The 21,998-nt window shown below is 42.4% G+C and overlaps 1 protein-coding gene across 1 annotated transcript in view; it reads right to left on the bottom strand.

The window, feature by feature from the left end:
* DOCK3 (dedicator of cytokinesis 3) overlaps nt 1–21,998 on the bottom strand; it is a 641,328-nt gene that overhangs the window by 338,611 nt on the left and 280,719 nt on the right. The window contains exon 7 of the mRNA XM_045024316.1: nt 4,737–4,821. Coding sequence (XP_044880251.1) covers nt 4,737–4,821 — 85 coding nt within the window. The remainder of the gene's footprint in view (nt 1–4,736; nt 4,822–21,998) is intronic.

Below are 21,998 nucleotides of genomic sequence, written 5' to 3'. Positions count from 1 at the left end.
CCCAAATGTGCACTGAACATCTATAACCTGAGACATTAGTGTGCTGGAGCAAGGCCACTCAAATACCACTAGTTTCAGAGTAGCAGCCGTGTTAGTCTGTATCCGCAAAAAGAACAGGAGTACTTGTGGCACCTTAAAGACTAACAAATTTATTGAAGCATGAGCTTTCGTGAGCTACAGCTCACTTCTTCGGATGCATAGAATGGAACACACAGACAGGAGATATTTATACATACAGAGAACATGAAATGGTGGAAGTATGCATACCAACAGGAAGAGTCTAATCAATTGAGATGAGCTATCGTCAGCAGGAGGAAAAAAACTGTTTGAAGTGATAAACTGTACCAGAACACTCAAGTGTTGGATTTTTAACTCAGAAAACTCCCACTGGAACTTTCACATTGTAACTGAATCAATGTCTCTGCCAGGACAATAGAACCTTAGTTACATTAATCAATTTAAACATTCATTATGTCACAAATATTCAAATTAAGAAAGATACTTTGAATCAAGTGCAAGGAAATCAAGCAAGTCATAAAGTTAAAATCTGTATTAGGTGTTTTCTGAGTCATTCAAGGTTTGATATGAAGCCTGTACTAATACCTTTTAATACAGGACAAATTGAGAAGTTAATAGTAAAAACCAGTGCTGCAGAATGGAAAGCTTCTGTATTTCCCATGCATAGAGAAATGGACTTACAAATTATGACTACACTTTGAAAATGGTGACATAGACAAATCTTTACAGATTTTAAGTTTTTGAAAACATATGGTCTCTATTTCTTTCCATGTATGAACAACTATCTACTGTTACATGATGAAATCTCTGAATGACACTTCCAATTGACAATGTCTTAATTCAGAGAATGCTCAATGGACAATCCTGTCTTCTTTTTTGCTTCTTGCTTTCTTCTTTTCCTGCTGCCAATTCATTCCTTCTTTCTGGGAACTGATCCTCTATTCGTTGGTCTAATTTTATATTTTTATAGTTCTAAAATCTAAATAACTCTAAAAACCATTGAAAACTTTAAATTGGGAAATAAAAATATTTGCCTGAGACGGATTATCCCTGGCACCCATAAAAATAGTTATGACAAACAATTACTATTTTCTCTGGAATGCACTAGATTGCATTTTAGGTATTTTCAAATATTTTACTAAGGTGAGGGGGTCCCCTGACAGAAAATATCTTTTGCTTTGTGTTTCTATAGCACCTAGTACAATGGGGTCCTGGTCCATGACTGGGGCTTCGAGGTGCTACAGTAATACAAATAATAAATAATAGTAATGTCTTCACCTACAAATTACACGAACAGTTCCTGATATTACAGCTTAGGAAAGGCATATTATTTAAGGGTTCTCCCTTCCAGCCCTACTGTTCAACTTGTCATCCTTGGATGAAGGTTGGACCCCACTATTTAGGATATTAACATTTGAGAAGCTTAATTATCTTATCAGTCACTTTATTTGGGAAGATGGGTATTAAAATGTTGTGATCCTACAGACAGGGGAGAACTAGGGTTCCCTTATTTTAAATTGTGTTATTGAGTCTACAACTCAGTACTTCCATAGTCACCAAACAGTTATTTAGGCCTGTGAAATTGTAGTTTTACTTCATTGTATGTATCAATGCCTAAAAATGCCGAAAGTCTGAACTCCTTGAAATGAAGGAATTTTTATAAAACAAATACCTAAGTTCAACATTTTATTATATTATCATCTACTTTATATCATACTATGCCGGAGTGGGCAAACTATGGCCTGTGGGTTGGATCCGGCCCACAAGCTGTTTTAAGCCGGCCTGCAAGCTTCCACTGGGGAGCAGGGTCTGTGACTTGCCCCACTCCAGCGCTCCAGCCGGGGCGCTGGGTCGGGGGGCGCTCCACGCAGCTCCCAAAAGCCGCAGCATGGCCCCACTCCGGCTCCTACGTGCTCCAATGGCCACCTCTGGCCATTCCAGTGAGATGCCTGTGGATGAGATGACAATGAGATGCCTGCAGATGGGGCAGCAGGCAGAGCCACCTGGCCGTGCCTCCGCGTTGGAGCCGGAGAAGGGACATGCCACTGCTTCCGGTAGCTGCTTGAGGTAAGCGCCACCCAGAGCCTGCACCCCGAGCCTCTCCCCATGCCCCAACCCCCTGCCCCAGCCCTGATCCCCCTCCCACTCTCCAAACCCCTCGATCCCAGCCTGGAGGACCCTCCTGCACCCCAAAACTCTCATCCGCAGCCCCATCCCAGAACCCACACCCCCAGCTGGAACCTGCACCCTTTCCTGCACCCTTGCCCCAGCCCTGATCCCCCTCCCACCCTTCAAAGCCCTGGGTCCTAGCCCAGATCATCCTCCTACGCCCCAAACACCTCATCCCCAGCCCCACCCCAGAGCCCGCACCCCCAACCAGAGCCCTCAACCCCTCCTGCATCCCAACCCCAATTTTGTGAGCATTCATGGACCGCCATACAATTTCTATTCCCCGATGTGGCCCTCAGGCCAAAAAGTTTGCTCACCCCATACTATACTATCAGGAAAAGAGTATAAACATTTCCAGTAAAATGGATGGTATTTTTGTTTTGTTTAGTTTAGCGATATTGCCTCCATCCTTGATTATGTACATGATGAAATGGTTTTGTTTAAATTAATGTATTCCATAGTTCCTCATATCCAGACTCTTTGTGAGTTCAAATACCTGTGATACGCATCATCTTACTTAGGCAAAGAGGTATACTTTTAATATGAGTCCCTTATTAAAAAACTGGCAGCTGACCTGTCACCAAATCCATTATAACATCTCTGTGGCCTTTTGTGAATACAAAGAATAGAAATTTGCAATTTCATCAAATAGTAGCTCTCCTGAATGTACCAGACACATGCACAAATTCTTGATGGACTCCATGCTCCAGAAGGTATATTTACTGGAGGAGGCCTAATGCTAACCAACTCTTTATCTTGCTACCAGTGTGATTTTACAACATCCAAAGAATGTTAACAATCAGTATTTGCATCTAGTGTTGATGAATACTGTTGCTGATTATTTGGTATTCAATTAAATGGTAAAAAAGTGGTTTTGTCCAATCCACAGCACCTATTAAACAAAATTAATGCCTACTTAAGATGATTTCAGGGAGTTGTAATCTTTTGCATGCTCTCAACTGATTAAGGACAGTCTGAGAGAAATGCATGACATATTCAACAAGACTAACGACAGGATTTTACATTCCCAAAGTAGGATTTTATTTATTCGTAGAAGGCTATAGAGGTCAACCTGTTTTCCAATCAGACCGTGTTGTTATTGGTCAGTATGGTATTCTGAAACTTCTGCCTGGTGCATGGGGCTTTAAAGTGAGAAAAACAACAATTTGTGAACAAGATACTAACAAACTGGGTGTTATGACAGATCTTGTAGTACTTATAGAACACTAGCAGGTCTTATAGCCACAGCATATTAATGGCAGATTTCTCTATATAATATCTGAAGCATAAATGAATAAAAATGAGAAAATGAATGAGTGGATAGTAATCGCTGGTGGTTCTGGAGCACTGACATGAGAATGGCAGAAACTGTTGGATTGTAATGTTATTGCTATAGCTACATCTGATGGTTTTGTCTCTCTCTTCATGAAGTCCTAAAAACCTTAAATTCAGTAGCTCCTCTACTGATATGGTACTCCTCTGTAGCTGGAGGTGTAATTTCCATATCTATGCTAGCTGCCCAGAGTACAAGCCCATCTGAAAACATAGATATGTACTCAGGATGGCTAGCCCATCCCACTACCAGTGCAGCTGTGGCTACTGTGCAATTGTTAGCATGCTAGCTCAGTGAGAGCTAACACAGCTATGTCTACCTAAACTGGAAGTTACACTTCCAGCTCCAGTATAGACATACCCTAGTGCTTTTTCCACCGGCACCCAGATGAATGTGTCAAGCAAACAGATTAAACTGCAGCTGGGCTGAATTCACATTCTAAAACACCAGTTCGGTTTCAAAACCAATGCCAGGTTATTATTGATTCTCCAGAACTGATTTGTATATTCTATTTATATTTTACTAGAGCTATTCAACATTTTTCTCTTTCCCTGCCCCTCTTTCTCTCCATTTTGCCAAGTTTGTAGAAAATTATGTCCTTTGAACAAGAAAATATAGGTTTTTTTAACTAACAAGTCAGAGTAATAAAGACAAATAAAGACAGTAACTACCAAAATAATCAATGAGTTAAAGAGATAAAAGAAATGCTAATTTAAACTACAATGTAGTCAATGAATCAAGAAAATAAAGGGAAAGAATAAAATTAACACAGCTAGTGTAATAAAACCTCAAAGGAAAAGCCTCTTTTCCTATTGAAAAGCAGAATTTGATAAATCAAGCATGTTGTGTTACGTATATGCCTAGTCTAGTGATCACACAGAGAAAAACACTTATTATAGACCGCTCTCAGGGAAGAACCCTGACATCACCATTTACCTGATTTTTCATTTAAAAAAAAGTTCAAATTGAAAATAATGAGACTCGCTGATACTGGAAGCTTTATAGAGTGATATGTAACAAACCCAGAAATACCCATCTTTCGTAGCATCAGCTAAGGACTAGCACCAATCGCTCCCCTTCTCCCCCACCAATATTAGTAATGTTGAAAACAATAAAAAAAGATTTAGTTCACCCCCTCCCTCCAAACAAGCAACATAAATAAGGAAAGTAAAATCTCTTCCCCACAAACAAAGGACTTTCACCCGAGGCTTCTTACCATTTTATAAAGATCTGAGATGCTGATCTGATCTGAATCCACCACCTCAAAGTCCTTCCGAGGAACTAGATCCAGGCCCAAATGTCTATGAAAGAGAAAGGCAGATGGAACAACTGTTAGTACATCTATCTACTCTACATGCACACACAGGAACAATGACACTTGAACCACTAAGGTGCATGTTATCCTTCAAATACTGTTGGTTTTCAACACAGATAATCCTTTTAAATATAAAAATAAATAACAAAAACAACCAAAAACATAGGATCAAGCGCCTCATATGGTATAAATTAGCTGGCTCCACTAACTTCAATGGAGCTACCCCAGTGTATATCAGCTGAGGATCTGGGCCACTATGTTGATGCAATGGGATGAGTGAGTTAATGTCACAAAAGTTGGGAAATTTAGAGTTAAGGTTCCCACCCATATAATTTCAGCAGGTTCTTTTGTTACATGATTAAACAACACATATAGAGCAACAAAAAATATTCATGTATGTATATATATTTTAAAAATAGTATTCAATTTACTTATGCAGTCCAACTGGAGGAGGACTAGAGAAAAAAATCACTTTCTTTCCATTTTAAGGTCTGATTTGCGAACTAGTATATCACATTGTTTCAGTATTGTGTAATCGTTTAATAAAAGGCATACATGCAAGGAAACAGAGTAGGATGCTTTGGGAAATTCACTCTGAACATCATGACTTTTGTGCAACTAAAACCCAACCTTAACACTGAGTAATTTATTTATTTTGCAAAATAGGGTCCAGTGGTATAAATGGGTTGAAAATCTGTCTTATTTGGCCAGCTGAGAGAGTGTAAGGTATTTCTGTGCATAGCTAAGGAAGCAGCATTGCTACACTTTAGCAATCAGCAGCAACCAGAATGGCCCACTGGGGCATTTGGCTATGAGGCACAAAACTCACTCCCAATGAATCAGGCAGGACTCAATAGATTTTTTTTTAATGGTCCTAAATTATCTACTCACAGAAGCACTGTACAGCCCTCTTTCATTTATACCATTGGAAGACAGTTGTTAAAAAGTGCTATAATTTTTATAAAACTACTGCAGGTAGGCAAACTACAATTTTCAAACCCTCATATCTTTGCCAAACACAATTAGATTTACACCAGGACATTGAAGGCAATCTTCCTTCCTAAGTATTCCCTATCAAACGTCAATTACTACCCTAAGCACACTTTGGAGGTAATCATGTTAAAAATGGTGGCACAATTTATTTATGCTTTTTAATAATAGGAAATGTGTATCTTTCACCACTGTCTTCATTCTGAAAAATGGCTAACCTGTTTTTGCTGAAACTTACCAAATATATTTCACCTCGGTACAGGCCAAAAGATGAAAAATGCTGACCTTCATTAGCAACTGAAAATGGGGGTTTATAATAGAACGGTTTAGGCAATTTTAAAATGTGCTGTCACTAGAGTGCCAGATATAATAAAAGATATAGTGTTTATATTTTAATTATAATATGCATTGACGTCAGCACGTAGAAACTATGGTGATTAGTGTTGGGATGGTGCCAAATTATTATTGTGAATTGTTGTGTTTGATATGAATCAATGTGGTGAACATGAGTTTGGTATGGCTGGGTATGTCTAAATTTGCTAGAGGATGCTAAGAGCAGGGTTGTCTTAGCATCAGATAGTTTGTATGGAAATTTACTGAAAGTGCTGGAATTCGTTAATCAGAGACTCTATCTGTGTGTGTGTTTCAACATGGGACTTTGAAATATATCAGCTGATGGCCAGGTCACAAAAGTAAATATGTAGAAGACACAGGAGCTTGGTACAGGCTGACCTGGGTCAAAATGATCCTTTAGGATGGTACCACACCAAGAGCTCAAGTGAATGATTAATGAGAGGGTAAATGTCAACTGATCTTTGGTCTCTGTCCATTTTGCAGTCTCTTCTAAAATATTAATTACAAAAAAACCACAGTAATGGAACATCCAACAGGGCATATTTCTGCAACATGTGACTCCTTTGAGAACAAGAGGTATAAATGCTAAGCAGAGTTAGTTAGTTCCCCAATTAATATCTAGAGAGGTCTGTGATGCTGTGAGGTAGAGGGTCTCAGGGTAGCCAACATCCTGCTATGAGTGACTTTTGTAGACTTTTGAACCAGAGGGCCTTAGGGTAACCAATACCCTGCTTCAGGGGATGTTTGACAGACCAAGTACCTGAAAGGGTAAGAGAAGAGAAGAAAAGAAGTCTCCATCTAGAACCGGTAGCTATATCTGCTTTGTTTGACAATCAGGATACTGTGTAAGGCCAACACAATTACTGAGGGTTTACACTTGGGGAATTGAGGCTTATTAGGAAGATGTACAGTATTATATAACCTTTTACTGCTTGTGTGATTCTTTCTCAAATAAACTGCTGTGCATTGCGCAAATTGAATGTGAATTTTCATTGGTACAGGTAACAATCTGCCCAGCTGTGGGCCCTTAAAGATCCATTTCAACAATTAGCACCATATAAATAACACAGCTTAGAAAGTTTTCCTGAGTCTAAAAGGCTTCCCCTAAAACAACAATGCATACACAAGTTAAAATTTATAAGAAGTAATCCCTCCCAAACATGTGGATCTCAGGTGACAAAAAATAAACAGATGCTTTCTAATAGTATTATCAAAAGAACAGAATACATAGAACTACCCTTTATGTGTAGTTACAGACTATCATTACAGCATTACAGGAAAGGCTGCCAAAGCTGATCACCATTTAAAACTGTTCCATTCTCATGATTTCAACTCTCTTTGGAACTGCCAACTCAAACAGTGGCAGGATATGTTATTCAGTATGTGACAAAGATGCTATCCTCTAGTTAATAACATTTGACACAGAAGCCATAGTAGCACTCTGAAACTATTACCTTTGAAACTTATTTGGCACTCTAAATTTAGTAAAATCTTCTAACACCATGGATTTCCAGTCTAGAGGATTCTCATCCTCTAATACTATGGTAATCCTGCACAGTACCTACACCCATTAAGCTGGTACCTGTGTGCAGTGCCACAGTAACCAAATTAAATCTTTTTCTACTAGCTCTTAAGAACCTAACATGTTCTTATCTGTAATGTGGGCTGAAGTTCAAGCCATATTATGTAAAAAGTTTAATTGGGTTGATAAGACCTGCTCTGTGCAGGGTCAGATGACACAATGGTTAAAATGCCAGAGCCCATTCACACTAAAGCTCCCACTGTTGCTAGGAGTGATGGCCCTGAGGCAGATTAATCAACAGAAGGAAATTTTTTGGAAAAGTTGCCTGGTGCAAATGAGAATTAGGGTACGTCTACACTACAAGACTATTTCGAATCTACTTAATTCGAATTTGTGGAATCGACCTTATGAAGTCAAATTTGTGTATCCACACTAAATACACTAATTCGACTGTCTGAGTCCACAGTAACGGGGCCAGCGTCGACTTTGGAAGCGGTGCACTGTGGGAAGCTATCCCACAGTTCCCGCACTCCCCGCTGCCCATTGGAATGCTGGGTAGAGCCCCCAATGCCTGCTGGGAGAAAAAATGAGTCGAGGGTGGTTTTGGGTAACTGTCATCATTGAACCGTCACTCCCGCCCTCTCTCCTTGAAAGCGCCAGCGGGAAATCTGTTCGCGCCCTTCTCTGGTCGGTTACAGCTCGGACGCCACAGCACTGCGAGCATGGAGCCCGCTGCGATCATCGCTGCACTTATGGCCGTTGTCAACTCCTCGCACCTTATCGTCCACCTCTTCCACAGTCAGCTGCTGAGAAATCGGGCGAGGAGGCTCCGTCAGCGCGGTGAGGACAGGAAGTCACAGAGTGGCGCAGACCTCTCACAAAGCAGGGTACGCCGCGCAGTGGAGATCATGGTGGCAATGGGTCAAGTTCATGGTGTGGAACGGCAATTCTGGGCCCGGGAAACAAGCACGGACTGGTGGGACCGCATAGTGCTGCAGGTCTGGGATGAATCACAGTGGCTGCGAAACTTCAGGATGCGTAAGGGCACTTTCCTTGAACTCTGTGACTTGCTGTCCCCTGCCCTGAAGCGCCAGGACACCCGGATGTGAGCAGCCCTGACTGTGCAGAAGCGAGTGGCCATAGCCCTCTGGAAACTTGCAACGCCAGACAGCTACCGGTCAGTAGCGAACCACTTTGGCGTGGGCAAATCTACCGTAGGGCTTGCTGTGATTCAAGTAGCCCACGCAATCGTTGAGCAACTGTTCTCAAAGGTAGTGACCCTGGGAAACGTCCAGGTCGTCATAGATGGCTTCGGCGCGATGGGATTCCCAAACTGCGGTGGGGCTATAGATGGGACTCACATCCCTATCCTGGGACCGGCCCACCAGGCCAGCGAGTACATTAACCGAAAGCGCTACTTTTCTATGGTGCTGCAAGCACTGGTGGACCATAGGGGACGTTTTACCAACATCTACGTCGGGTGGCCGGGCAAGGTTCATGACGCGCGTGTGTTCAGGAACTCTGGTCTGTTTAAACGCCTCCAGGCAGGTAGTTTCTTCCCGGACCACAAAATAACGGTTGGGGATGTGCAGATGCCTACAGTGATCCTCGGGGACCCAGCCTACCCGCTAATGCCCTGGCTCATGAAGCCCTATACAGGCGCCTTGGACAGTGAGAAGGAGCTCTTCAACTACCGGCTGAGCAAGTGCAGAATGGTGGTGGAGTGTGCTTTCGGACGTCTCAAGGGGAGATGGAGGAGCTTACTCACTCGCTCGGACCTCAGCGAAAAAAATATCCCCGTTGTTATTGCTGCTTGCTGTGTGCTCCACAATCTCTGTGAGAGCAAGGGGGAGACCTTTATGGCGGGATGGGAGGTTGAGGCAAATCGCCTGGCTGCTGATTACGCTCAGCCAGACAGCCGTGCCGATAGAAGATCCCAGCGGGAAGCGCTGTGCATCCGGGAGGATTGGAAAGATAGGTTCCTCGGAGAGCAGGGTAACCTATGACTCTCCAGTTGATTTACAGAGAAGCTGAACCTGAGCCTGTTTCAGGGACTGTTGACTTCGATCTGCGGTTACATACCCCGTTCTCCAGGTTTCTCCCCTTCCAACACACGTTTTAAAATAACTTTAATGGAACACTGATTATTAATAAAGTTTTCTTTAATTATGAATTCCTGTTCAAGGGTTGAAACATGGACGCGGACTGTGGTGGGTACGGTGTGCACTGATGTACAGACCGCTTCTTCACTAGAGGAATGACAGGCTCCTGCTCCTACAGCGGTCTCTGGGGGGAGGACAGTTGCAGGTGGGTGTGCAGGAAGGGGTGGGTTTGCAGGAAGGGGTGAGGGGTGCCGTCTTTGGGACGGAGTTTGGATGCAGGCTCTGGGCTGGGGGTTGGGGCGTAGGAAGGGGTGAGGGGTGTGTGGGAAGGGTGAGTATGTATCCGTGGATGAGGGCTCTTGCTGGGGCTCAGGGCATCAGAGAGGCTCGTGGCTAGGGTGGAAGGGCATGGTAAGGGCAGCCTGCCTTGCCATTTGTGGATGTCAGGCGCTAGGACCCTGGGGCAGCATACACCTCACAGACTGACCCTGGTGCCTAGTGACTGCAGTCTGTGTGTGTCCTGCTGTTGATCCTGCCCCCAAGTCTGTACCCTGGTAATGGAGGCTGTCCTATGCAATTAAAAAACCCCTCCCCCCTTCACACAAAGTCTTCTGACAAGAAAAACGTGACGGAAACAGTGAATAACAACAAACTACTTTTAATACTCAACTACACAGTGGGGGGATGAAACTTGGATTTGGGACTGGGTGATCCAGGAAGGGAAGCACTTCTCAAAATTTATGGCATGAGAGCTGTGTGGTACATGAGCGCTCTGCTGGGGTGCAGTGACAGTTTTCACGGCCCCTAGCGCCCCTCCTTCTTGTTACTTTGGGTGAGGGGGGGACAGGACTTTGTGGCGGGGGATGGCGGTTGCAGATACAGTGCAGGGGGGCTCTCTCCTCCTGCCTGCAGTCCTGCAGAACATCTACAAGGCGCTGGAGCATGTCCGTTTGCTCCCTCATTAGCCCAAGCAGCGTTTGAGTCGCCTGCTGGTCTTCCTGCCGCCACCTGTCCTCCCGTTCGCTGTGTGAGCGCTGGTGCTGACATAGGGTCTCCCTCCACTGTCTCTGCTCGGCCGCCTCGGCTCTGGAGCAGGCCATCAGTTCCGAGAACATGTCGTCCCTAGTCTTTTTCTTTCGCCGCCTAATCTGCGCCAGCCTCTGTGAGGGGGATGCCGGGGCAGTTCGTGAAAGAGCCGCAGCTGTGTGATGGGAAAAAGGAAGTGATTTCCTTGAAAAGATACATGTTTGCGAACACTGAACACAGTCTACTCAGTTTCTGTGAACAAGACCATACAGGGCACCTAGTCTCACGAGCTCTCAGGACAAGTTCGAGATTTCAGAATACGCTTTCATTGGCTGCGGTCTTGCACAGGAGATCGGACAAGCGGGGCGGTACAGCTGAATCCGTGTAGCAGCCAGGCCTGGTAAGCCCTACACTATAGGCTGCTTAACAGTTAATGGATAGCTGTGCCCTCCCGCTGAAGGCAATCTGTAAAGCATAAAGTCTGACCCTGTTCCAGCCCCTCGCGGCTGTGCCCGGGAAAGATCACTGTATGCTTTTCCTCTGCGGCCTCCAACACGTGGCTGTTAAACGAAGGTCATTGCTATGCAAAGTAAAAGTCAAGCATTCACAATAGTAACAGTACACTAATTGCCCTAATTAGATGCAGCAGTCGCCGAACGAGATTACCCTGAGGCGGGTCACTCGGAGAGAGAGAGAGAGAGGATGCTGCGAGAATCCCTGCACAGACCAGGACCGTATGCTGCAATGCTGGTGGAGGCAATGATTCCGCTGTACGTTAGGATGGCCTGGCGCGGAAGAGTGTGCTTCCACGGAGCACCAAATAAGGCACCTCTCCCCAGGAACCTCCTGCGGAGGCTTTTCGAGCACCTCTACGAGAGCTTCGTGGAACTGTCCCAGGAGGATTTCTGTTCCATCCCTATATGTGTGGACCTTCTTTTTATATAGTTTTATATGGAAAACTTTTCATATAGTTTTTATATAGTTTTTATTCCTGTTTTTAAATGTTTCCATGTTTATAGCACTTACCGACTGATCCTTCCCCTGATTCTGAGTCCGGGTTAACGGCCGGGGAGGGTTGGTAGGGGATCTCTGTGAGGGTGATGAAGAGATCCTGGCTGTCGGGGAAAGCGGTATTGTAAGCGCTGTCGCCTGCGTCGTCCTCCACAAACCCTTCCTCATCTTCCCCATCGGCGAACATCGCCGAGGAACTGCCCGTCGACACTATGCCATCCTCAGAGTCCACGGTCACTGGTGGGGCAGTGGTGGCAGACCCACCTAGAATGGCATGCAGTGCCTCGTAAAAGCGGCATGTCTGGGGCTGGGCTCCGGAGCGTCCGTTTGCCGCTCTGACTTTTTGGTAGCCTTGTCTCAGGTCCTTGATTTTCACGCGGCACTGTGTTGTATCCCGGCTGTATCCTCTGAGTGCCATGGCTTTGGAGACCTTCTCGTAGGTCTTTGCATTCTGTTTGTTGGAGCGCAGCTCCGAAAGCACAGACTCATCACCCCACACAGCGATCAGATCCAGGACTTCCTGGTCTGTCCATGCTGGGGACCTCTTTCTATTATGGGATTGCATGGACTCCTCTGCTGGAGAGCTCTGCATCGTTGCAGGTGCTGCTGAGCTCGCCCCGATGTCCAACCAGGACATCAGATTCAAAGTGCCCAGGCAGGAAAAGGAATTCAAATTTTCCCGGGTCGTTTCCTGTGTGGCTGGTCAGAGAATCCAAGCTTGGACTGCTGTCCAGAGCGTCAACAGAGTGGTGCACTGTGGGATAGCTCCCGGAGCTACTAAGTTCGATTTGCATCCACACCTAGCCTAATTCGAGATAGCCATGTCGAATTTAGCGCTACTCCCCTCGTCGGGGTGGAGTACCGAATTCGAACTAAAGAGCCCTCTAGGTCGAATTAAACAGCTTCCTGGTGTGGACGGTTGAGCGGTTAATTCGAATTAACGCTGCTAAATTCAATTTAAAGTCCTAGTGTAGACCAGGCCTTACTTACATATCTGCAGTTTCAGATAAGCAATCTCTAGGTATGATCTGATGGGTTTTCATACCTGGCTTAAAGCTTCTCACAACATAACTGCTGCCCTGTTCCCCTCTGATCTGGAGAACCACAACACACAGACAAAGGGAAGTTTTTTCCCAATTTTAAAAAGTTCTAGCCCTCCCACTGGGTCTTTGGTCAGGTGTCCACTCCTTTCCTTTTACCTCTGGGCTTGTTAACCTTTTACAGGTAAAGCAAGTAGGAAAAAGCTACTAAGAGGAATTTTATAACTAACTGGCTGGGTGGGTGTCCAAAAAAGGGAGCTATCCCCCACCCCTTCATTTAGCACAGGTGCCAACCTGCAGTTCATCATACACCATGCAGTTCTCACAAACCCTTCCCATCAGTCATACCAGCAGCACACCAGGAAGAGATGGGGCCAAGTTGCCACTAAAGTGACTATAGCCACTCTAGTCCACCAGTCTCCCCACTGGTGCCTACCCAGCCCCTCTCCTAGCCTAGAGTCTGTGGAGTTCTTACTACGGAGGAGCCTAAAGCCCTGTTCATCCACTCATAAGCCAAGAGAGACTTTTCCTCCCAGCCCCACTCCCACTCTTTTGCCCCAGCTAAGAAAGATCTTCAGTAGTTCAAGGAGAATTGCCTACTTCATGACCAAAGAGGATCTGTTCCTCATATGGCCATGCAGTCCACCATCAAAAGAAACCCATTCCCCACCTGATCATCTACTCCACAGCCACAGCCCACAGAACAACTTGCCTTCACTGCTATTGCTGCAGTGAGCAAAGGATGTCATGTAGGAGAGATGTTTAGAGGATCCTCAATGAAGTACTGGAGAGAGAGCAGTATGGTGAACTGGTCCAGAGGGTGATGGTGGTAGAAGGACTAATGAATTTGGGAAGGGGGAGAGTATGGAATTCATGGAGTTTTTCTGTTTTGCTTTTAGGGGAGAGGTGGAGAAAGAGTGAATGTAGAACTGATGACTATTTTGTGTAGCAAGGAAGAGTGTTGTACTGAAGGAATGTAAAGTGTACCACTGAGACAGAACATTTTTAATAGTCAAGGGCTCTGAAATTATACACAATGCTAAGGTTTTCCGCTGATGAGGAGCGGAGCAAGAAAGAACGAAATAGCAGATGACACCATCCAAACTTATGGTATTTGTTAGTTCAGATAAAACAGAGTATAAAGATTTCCCAGAGACACAGAAGATAGAGAGGTAATTTGAATAACTAAGAGTTATGCAGTTACTTATAAAATTAATAAAACTTTAAAAGTAATAGGTTGCTTAGCTGGAAGCCATCTTAGAATAGGTATAATGTAATGGGACAGTTTATTAGGGAAGTGTGAATTGAATTATTAATTTGCCAAATTATGTAAATATCAGCAATATTGGTGACCCAAATATTTTAGAATATTTTTGTTTGACGTTTGTGCTAGTCAAACATTCAGCCATATGAGAGTGGTAGGACATAGCTAAGAGAACTGATAGCAACTAGTTTGGCAACTAGATTGGCAGCTGAATATTCAAGCAATACAAATATTAGTCAACTATAACTGAAAATATATGGCTCCCAGAAACAACGAGGAGTTAGGGGAATGATGAAGGTAGAATGCTGCCTGTGTTCCAACTCAGAAGATGGTCAAGGGATGTAAGGCAGGGAAACAGCAAAAATGGAATAAAGGTCACTTTTGGAGCAAGAAAGAGAAAGCAGAAGAAGAAATAGGAAGTTAATGGGAACCATCAATAAATGAAGTTTGGGGGTGGGAGAGTTGGTGTCAAGGGGAGTACAGAGAAACTGTATCAAGTAGGGCAGGGGAAGATAGATTCAAAAGGAGCTACAGAGAAATCAGCTTCAGGTAGAGAAGGAAAACAGCTGCAGCAGAAGGAAGAAAACAGGGGCTGTCAGGAAATCTCTGTAGTGGAGCAATGAATGAAAATGGAAGGTTTTAGGAGGAAATGAAAAGTATGATATGGAATGCATCATCCGTGGGGTGGGAAACAGGGGCCAGGGAGCAAGTACCAAGTGAGAACCAAAAAATAAAGACACCAGGACCTCTTTGATGAAGTGTTCCTCACACAGGCTTCTCTGGAGTGAGGATGTCTTCCAACATGTCCCAGAATACAGAGAAATTGCTTAGGTTTGCCTCTTCAGAATCCTTTCTATCTTATTACTTAGTACTTTTAATCATGAATGGTATTTTATAAACAAAAAACTAATTCACATAATGCTGTTATGAGGCAAGATTGTAGTATTATTATCCTCCCTTGTACAAATAAATAAATGCAGACAGAGAGGGCAAGTCCCAAACCCATAGAGAAAGTTAATGTAAGTGCCAGGATTAAAACTTGGGAGTTCTCAGTTCCCAATCATCTGCTTAGGTCACATAAAACTTCATTAACTATACAATATTACTCATTTCGATATTCAGTAAGTGCTAGTATTGCAACTGCCAGTGGGTAAAATAATTTTCATTTAAGTGAAGAGCAGGGAAAGACCATGAATTTCAAAGCAGGGTTTAATTTCACTCAGACCACAGTGTAAAAGACTATACTTTCCCTTAGCAATTCTCACTGAATTGCAACTGTTGGCCATTTGTGTTCTTTCTAGTTGTTTCCAGCTATTTACTGCTATGATTGGAGTGATTTAAAAAAATAATTGTAATGCATTTTATAAGGAAAAATAACCTTTTACTATCAAGTAACGCAAGCCTTTACTTGTTAATTCCTATGGTCCCATTTCAAGTCCCATATTACTGATGTGTCCTTCTTCCCTACTCTGTTTCTAAGTATAAGGAATAACACTCCTATATTTAAAGGATAAGAAAGTAAGTATCTCTCAGCATTATAACGGAGAGAGTGACTGTACTCAGAAGTGTGGCTGCACTGAGTCCATCATGTAAATAGATGCCTAATTCATAATTAGAAGGAGCATCTGGTTTTCTGAATGAATGTCATTTCTATCTCCTTTTCTGTGGCCAACTAGTTACCACCTCTCTCTGCATGGTCCTTTTTATATTTATGGCCAGACTGCTCCCTCAGTTAAACCTTTGACCTTTCCCAGAGTGCAGGAAAAGGCAAGAGAGAAGCTTCCACCTGACCTGTCCCACTCCACTTCAACTGATAGAAAGACACAGATTTCTGCAACAAATTGAGAATTATGATGCCATGTTAATTGATTACAAAAACATTTGATAATCTTTTACTTTACAGAAATAATTTAACTATGCATCTAAATATTAAAAAAGAGACTGCAATTATTTCTGTGCACTGGAGCAGAAGCACAGCATTCCCATGGTGCTCAGGAGCTCTTTTCCTTCCCTTCTTTTGCTGCTCCTCAGCTGCAAAGGATTCCTTACGATGAAATGGATCTTCATATGGGAAAAATCTAACTTTGCTTAAACACTGTATTTAGTAAATATTTTAAAACTTAGTTTTGACTTTTAAATGCAGGAGTAAAGAACCTTTCAATGTTAAGCCTACCTTTTACTTTAAACACTAATTTATTTAAAAAATGAGATAAATTATAGATTCGATTTTTAATGTTTGGTTCCTGCTGTGCAAAAGCCTTTGCTGCTATATACAAAATATGAAGTATTTCCAGTATTGTTGCAATCCTCTCAATCCACAGCAGATTTCCCATTGATGTCAGTAAGAAGTTTTCAGAGATATCAAGTCTTTATGTAGTAGCCTAACTTTAATTTATTCGGTCCCTTACTATCATATTCAGCATCACTCAGTAAGAAAATCTGCTCCCCTTTAGGTCACCACTACTTCTGCCCTCTATCTTATTTCCTTAACCTTCTTTCTATGTTTTTCTCTCCCCTTTCCCCTACATTTGAAAGTCTCCTTTGTTCTTCATTTTGTATTCATTCCATGCAGCAACTCCTAATTCCCAACTCCTTGAGGGGTCTTCTTCCACACCTTTTCCTGTACCATTTGCTAGAATGACCAGCAGTGAAATAGTTAATGTTGACATTGATGTGTCATCATTGGGCTTTAGTGCTGACATTTCAAGGGGAGTGAGACAGTTCACACCCCAAGGAAATTTTATCTGACTGTCTGCAGACTCAGGTAGACATCATTGTGTAAGTTTACACTTGATTCATATTTGGGAGGTATTCCTTGAAACCCCGAGCCCTAGAAACTTGATTTTGTTTAAAAAAAAAAAAAGATGAAAGCTGAGATTCTGCAGAATCTAAATACGTCATGCAGGCCAAAAAAACTGTTACCTCCCTCTCGTAACTGTTGTACTTCGAGATGTGTTGCTCATGTCCATTCCAAGTAGGTGTGTGCGTGAAACGTGCAGTCGTAGGAAGATTTTTCCCCTAGCGATAGCTGCCAGCCCCCTGGAGTTGCGCCTCCAGGCCAGTGCATATAGGTCCCTGCCGGTCCACCACCTCTCTAATTCCTTCTTGCTGGATACTCTGACAGAGGGGAGGCGGGTAAGTCTTGGACATGAGCAACACATCTCGAAGAACAACAGTTACAAGAGGTAGGTAACTGTTTTTTCTTCTTCGGGTGCTTGCTCATGTCAATTCCAAATAGGTGACGCTCAAGCCTTACCTAGGAGGTGGGGTCGGAGTTTATGGAATCGCTGATCGCTCTGCCGAAAGCTGCATCATCTCTGGTCTGCTGTGTAATGGTGTAATGCGAACTAAAGCTATGGATCAACGACTATGTCTCTGCCCTACAGATGCCCTGGACAGGAACCAGGATGGATAAAAATCAATTATGTTTTTAAAAAAAATAAAAAAAATTGGATTTTTATGTAAATCAGATTTTTTTGATAAAATGCCTTTTGAGGAAAAAAACCTATCTAAAGATCATTTTAATTAAAATACATTATAGCTCAAAGATATCTCATCATAGAACAGGGATTATAAATTCTAATTCTATAGTATGTGACAATATATTTATGTAATGTTTAAGAAAAGTTTTGTAAATGAGTTCCAATAGTTCATGAATTAGGGACCCAATTTTACGAGGTTCCAGGGGCTTCTGTACAGATTATTTAGGTCAGTGGTTCCCAAACTCGTTCCGCCACTTGTGCAGGGAAAGCCCCTGGCAGGCCGTGCCGGTTTGTTAACTGCCGCGTCCGCAGGTTCGGCCAATCACGGCTCCCAGTGGCCGCGATTCACTGCTCTGGGCCAATGGGAGCTGCTGGAAGCAGCGCAGGCTGAGCCGCCACTTCCAGCAGCTCCCATTGCCCCGAAGCAGCGAACCGCAGCCACTGGGAGCTGTGATCGGCTGAACCTGCAGACACGAGCCGCTGCTTCCAGCAGCTCCCATTGGCCCGGAGCAGCAAACTTTGGCCACTGGGAGCTACGATCGGCCGAACCTGTGGACACGGCAGGTACACAAACCAGCCCGGCCCACCAGGGGCTTTCCCTGCTTAAGTGGCGGAACAAGTTTGGGAACCACTGATTTAGGTTAAACTTTCTATCTACCCAATGGGACTCAGTGCTCAGTCTAGAAGATACCATCAGAGATGCTTAGTTTTGCAGTTCTCAAACTGTGGATTTATGTCTCCAGAGATAACATGCAAAAAATGTTAACAGCAAAAAATGTTTTTAAATAAATAAATATATAGAGGTGAGAAATAACAGACCTAAACCCTATTGTCCCTCTGCACATTACTTACCTCTCTTTAAAAGTGCAAAGTTTCAAAAAGTTCAATGAATAGAAGATTATTGGGGGCAGAATAGATCTGGACAAGGAGAAGAAGTCTGGAGATAAATGGGAGAAGAGAGGGACAGGCAGTAGAAACAAAAGTGAAACTGTTAGAGCAGCACATTCCAAAAGTCTTGAGGTCTTTCTGAGCGTAGCCTTCATTGATTTGAGATCTACCATACCATTCTCTCAATAGAAGGAAAAATCTAAAATTGCAGCAGGCTGTGAAAGAGACCCAGTTTGGGAATATTTTAATTAAGTTCCTCTACCTGTGGGTAAGACAGGCATGCGTGCAAAATACAAACAGTGCAACAAAGAAATGCAAGGCCCGCTTGCCTGAATGAATCAACATCATGAGAAGTGTTCCTTCTCAGAAGGAAGCTATGTTGAAGATGATGAAACGAACACGTCTGAACATGCAGGATCTTCAGGCTGATAAACTTTTTTATTTCATACTTCTTTCTTAAGGACTGCCTGTCTTCCTTCTGGTCTATTCTTAAATTCTCATGTTTGAGCAAAAAATACAGTTGTTACTCTATGGTACTATCATTTTAGATGCAGTTGAGATAAAAAATAAATAGCTGAAATAGGCAGATCTTCCTTTTACACTTTCACCTTTTAAATAGTACTGAGTGTCAGTGAATGAAATGAGTAATACTAAATGAGCAGTATGGTAATACTAATTAAATAACTACATTGACTTAATTTGTTTAGGAGAATCCATCCTCAACATATAGGATTCTGAAGATTATCCACCTTCTAGATCACCATCATTTTTTATAGTTTCAGAGTTATCTGCCAATTATAGTGTTTAAGTCACATCACGTATGTCACAGAGCCACAGTCTCACCTGTAGCAAAAAGAAAAATAAAATTCCATCATCCAGAAACAACCATCAATAAGTTTGTGATAAGAACCAGCAGATTACAAAAAGAGGTAATTGATGAAAAAATTGCCCGGTTTGTTTATGCAACAAACTCTCCTTTTTGTATGATTGTGAACCCACACTTCATTAACATGGTTCAGTCATTAAGACCAGGATACAGTCCACCCAACAGAGCAGATGTCACAGGCAAATTGCTGGATGAAGTGTATGAAAGAGAAATTGAGCAGTATGCAAAAGGTTTAGAGGGTGAAATTGTTAACCTGAGTCTTGATGGGTGGAGCAATGTCCACAATGATCCTGTTGTTTGTGCTTGTATGACAACAGAAGAAGGGAATGTCTTCCTTACAGAAACAATTGATACATCAGGAAATGCATACACAGCAGAATACTTACAAGAGGTAGCAGTAAAAGCTATAACAAACTGTGAAAAAAAATTTAAATGTCTAGTATGCAGCTTGGTCACAGACAATGCTGCAAATATACCCAAGATGAGAAGAAATTATTTAGAAGAGAGTCCCAAGTTAATAACCTACGGCTGCAGTGCTCATTTGATGCACCTCCTAATCAAAGACTTCAGAATTCCAGAAATAAAGGCTAATGTTGCTGAAATTGCAAAATACTACCGTAACAACCACTTTGCAGCAGCTGCTCTGATAAAAGTGGGAGAAACCAAGCTAACTCTCCCACAAGACATCTGATGGAACTCGGTAGTGGACTGTTTTGAGCACTATATCTATGGCCTAATCTGATGACAGTTTGTGAACAAAATCGTGAAAAAATAGATGGCACTATCACAGCCAAAGTTCTCAACATTGGGCTTAAGAGAAATGTTGAACACACGCTGAGTACCCTGAAGCCTATTTCTGTAGCCTTGAACAAAATGCAGGGAAATAGCTGTTTTATTGCTGACACTGTTGAAATTTGGAAGGAACTGAGTGAGATCTTAAAAAGAGAAATATGCAATGACAGAGTTACATTACAAGCATTAAAAAAACAAATGGGACAAGCACTATCTTCAGCTCATTTTCTTGCAAATTATTCTCAGCACCGGGGTCAAACCTTAACTGCTGAAGAAGATGAGTTGGCTATGACATGGACATCCAGCAATCATCCCTCCATAATGCCAACTATAATGAACTTCAGAGATAAGGTGAACCATTCAAAAAATATATGTTTGCTGATGATGTTTTAAAGAAAATCACACCAGTGAACTGGTGGAAGTCATGTAAACACTTGGATTCAGAGACTGCTGAAGTGATAATCTCACTTTTAACAGCAGTAGCTTCTTATTAGCTTCTTCCGCCAGTGTAGAAAGAATATTTTCTTCCTTTGGACTAATTCATTCGAAATTGAGAAATCGTTTGGGACCTGAAAAAGCAGGAAAGCTTGTTTTTCTTTTCCAGATTAGAACAAACAGGAAAATGAAGGTGAAGATGACTGAGTTAGCTGCAGAAGCCAATATTTTAAGTTTCTCATGTTGACCTGGCTGACAGTCGATTTAATTATTTTTTTTTAATATTTCATTTGATTATTTTAAAAACAATTTTAACAAAAACAAACCTGATTTTAAAAAACTTGAATGTTTTACTAAATTAAAAAATTCATATGCTTCTTTTGTTAAAATATTTTAAAAATCCAGAATATATAACTTTGTTGTTTTAGTTAAATAAAACAATTTAAATGTCTGTCTGGTGATGTTCTCCTCCTATTACAGCATGGCAAGAAAATCCTCCAAATATTAATGATTAACCTGTTGAATTGGAGATAGTTCACTTCCCAATGACTTCATAAATCTCTGCTTCAATTACCTTTGGTAAATAAAATAACCAAACAATCATTCATTTTCTGATATAGCTGTAAAACTAATCTGAAAAGTTTTCAATAGAAATTACTTTAAAAATGTATAGTGTGTACATTCTAAAAATGAAACCTACATCTATCTCTGAGTTGTGAAGAATATGTATTAAGGTTATAACAACCAACAAGAATGCACTTTTATGTAGAAATCCATGATTAAATCAAGTCTTCCTGACTAATGATTTAAATCAATTTGATTTAAATCAAATCCATCCAGATAGGAACTTGAGCCAGGAACGCCGCTGAAGATGCCTGCACCTTGTGTAGTGTGCTGTCAGTGTGGGGGCAGGTATCTTTGACAAATCACATCCCATCCAGACACAGGACATGATACAAGAAGAGATCCTTTGGAATGAGACTGGAATCCCCTGGCAATTGCAGTGAAGAGTTGCGTTGATTTTCGAAATGGTTTTGTTCTTTCAATGTAGAATGCTAATGCTTGTCTGATATCCAGGGAGTGGAGCATACGTTCCCTGTTGCTAGTGTGCGGCTTAGGAAAGAAAACAGGAAGAAAAATGTCCTGGTTCACATGGAATTGCGAAACTACCTTCGGGAGGAAGGCTGGGTGCAGTTGCAACTGCATCTTGTCCTTAAAGAAGACTGTGTACAGGGGTTCCTGGGTTAAGGCCCTAAGCTCAGACGCCCACCTGGCTGAAGTTATAGTTACCAAGAACGCTAATTTCCAGGAAAGGTAGAGGAGGGAGGCTGTTACTAAGGGCTTGAAAGGAGGTCCCATCAATCTAGAGAG

This window comes from Mauremys mutica, chromosome 7 (assembly GCF_020497125.1).
Source record: "Mauremys mutica isolate MM-2020 ecotype Southern chromosome 7, ASM2049712v1, whole genome shotgun sequence".
In the NCBI taxonomy this organism is placed as follows: Eukaryota; Metazoa; Chordata; order Testudines; family Geoemydidae; genus Mauremys; species Mauremys mutica.
The sequence above is the reverse complement of the archived record's forward strand: the minus strand, read 5'-3'. Positions and strand labels throughout refer to the sequence as shown.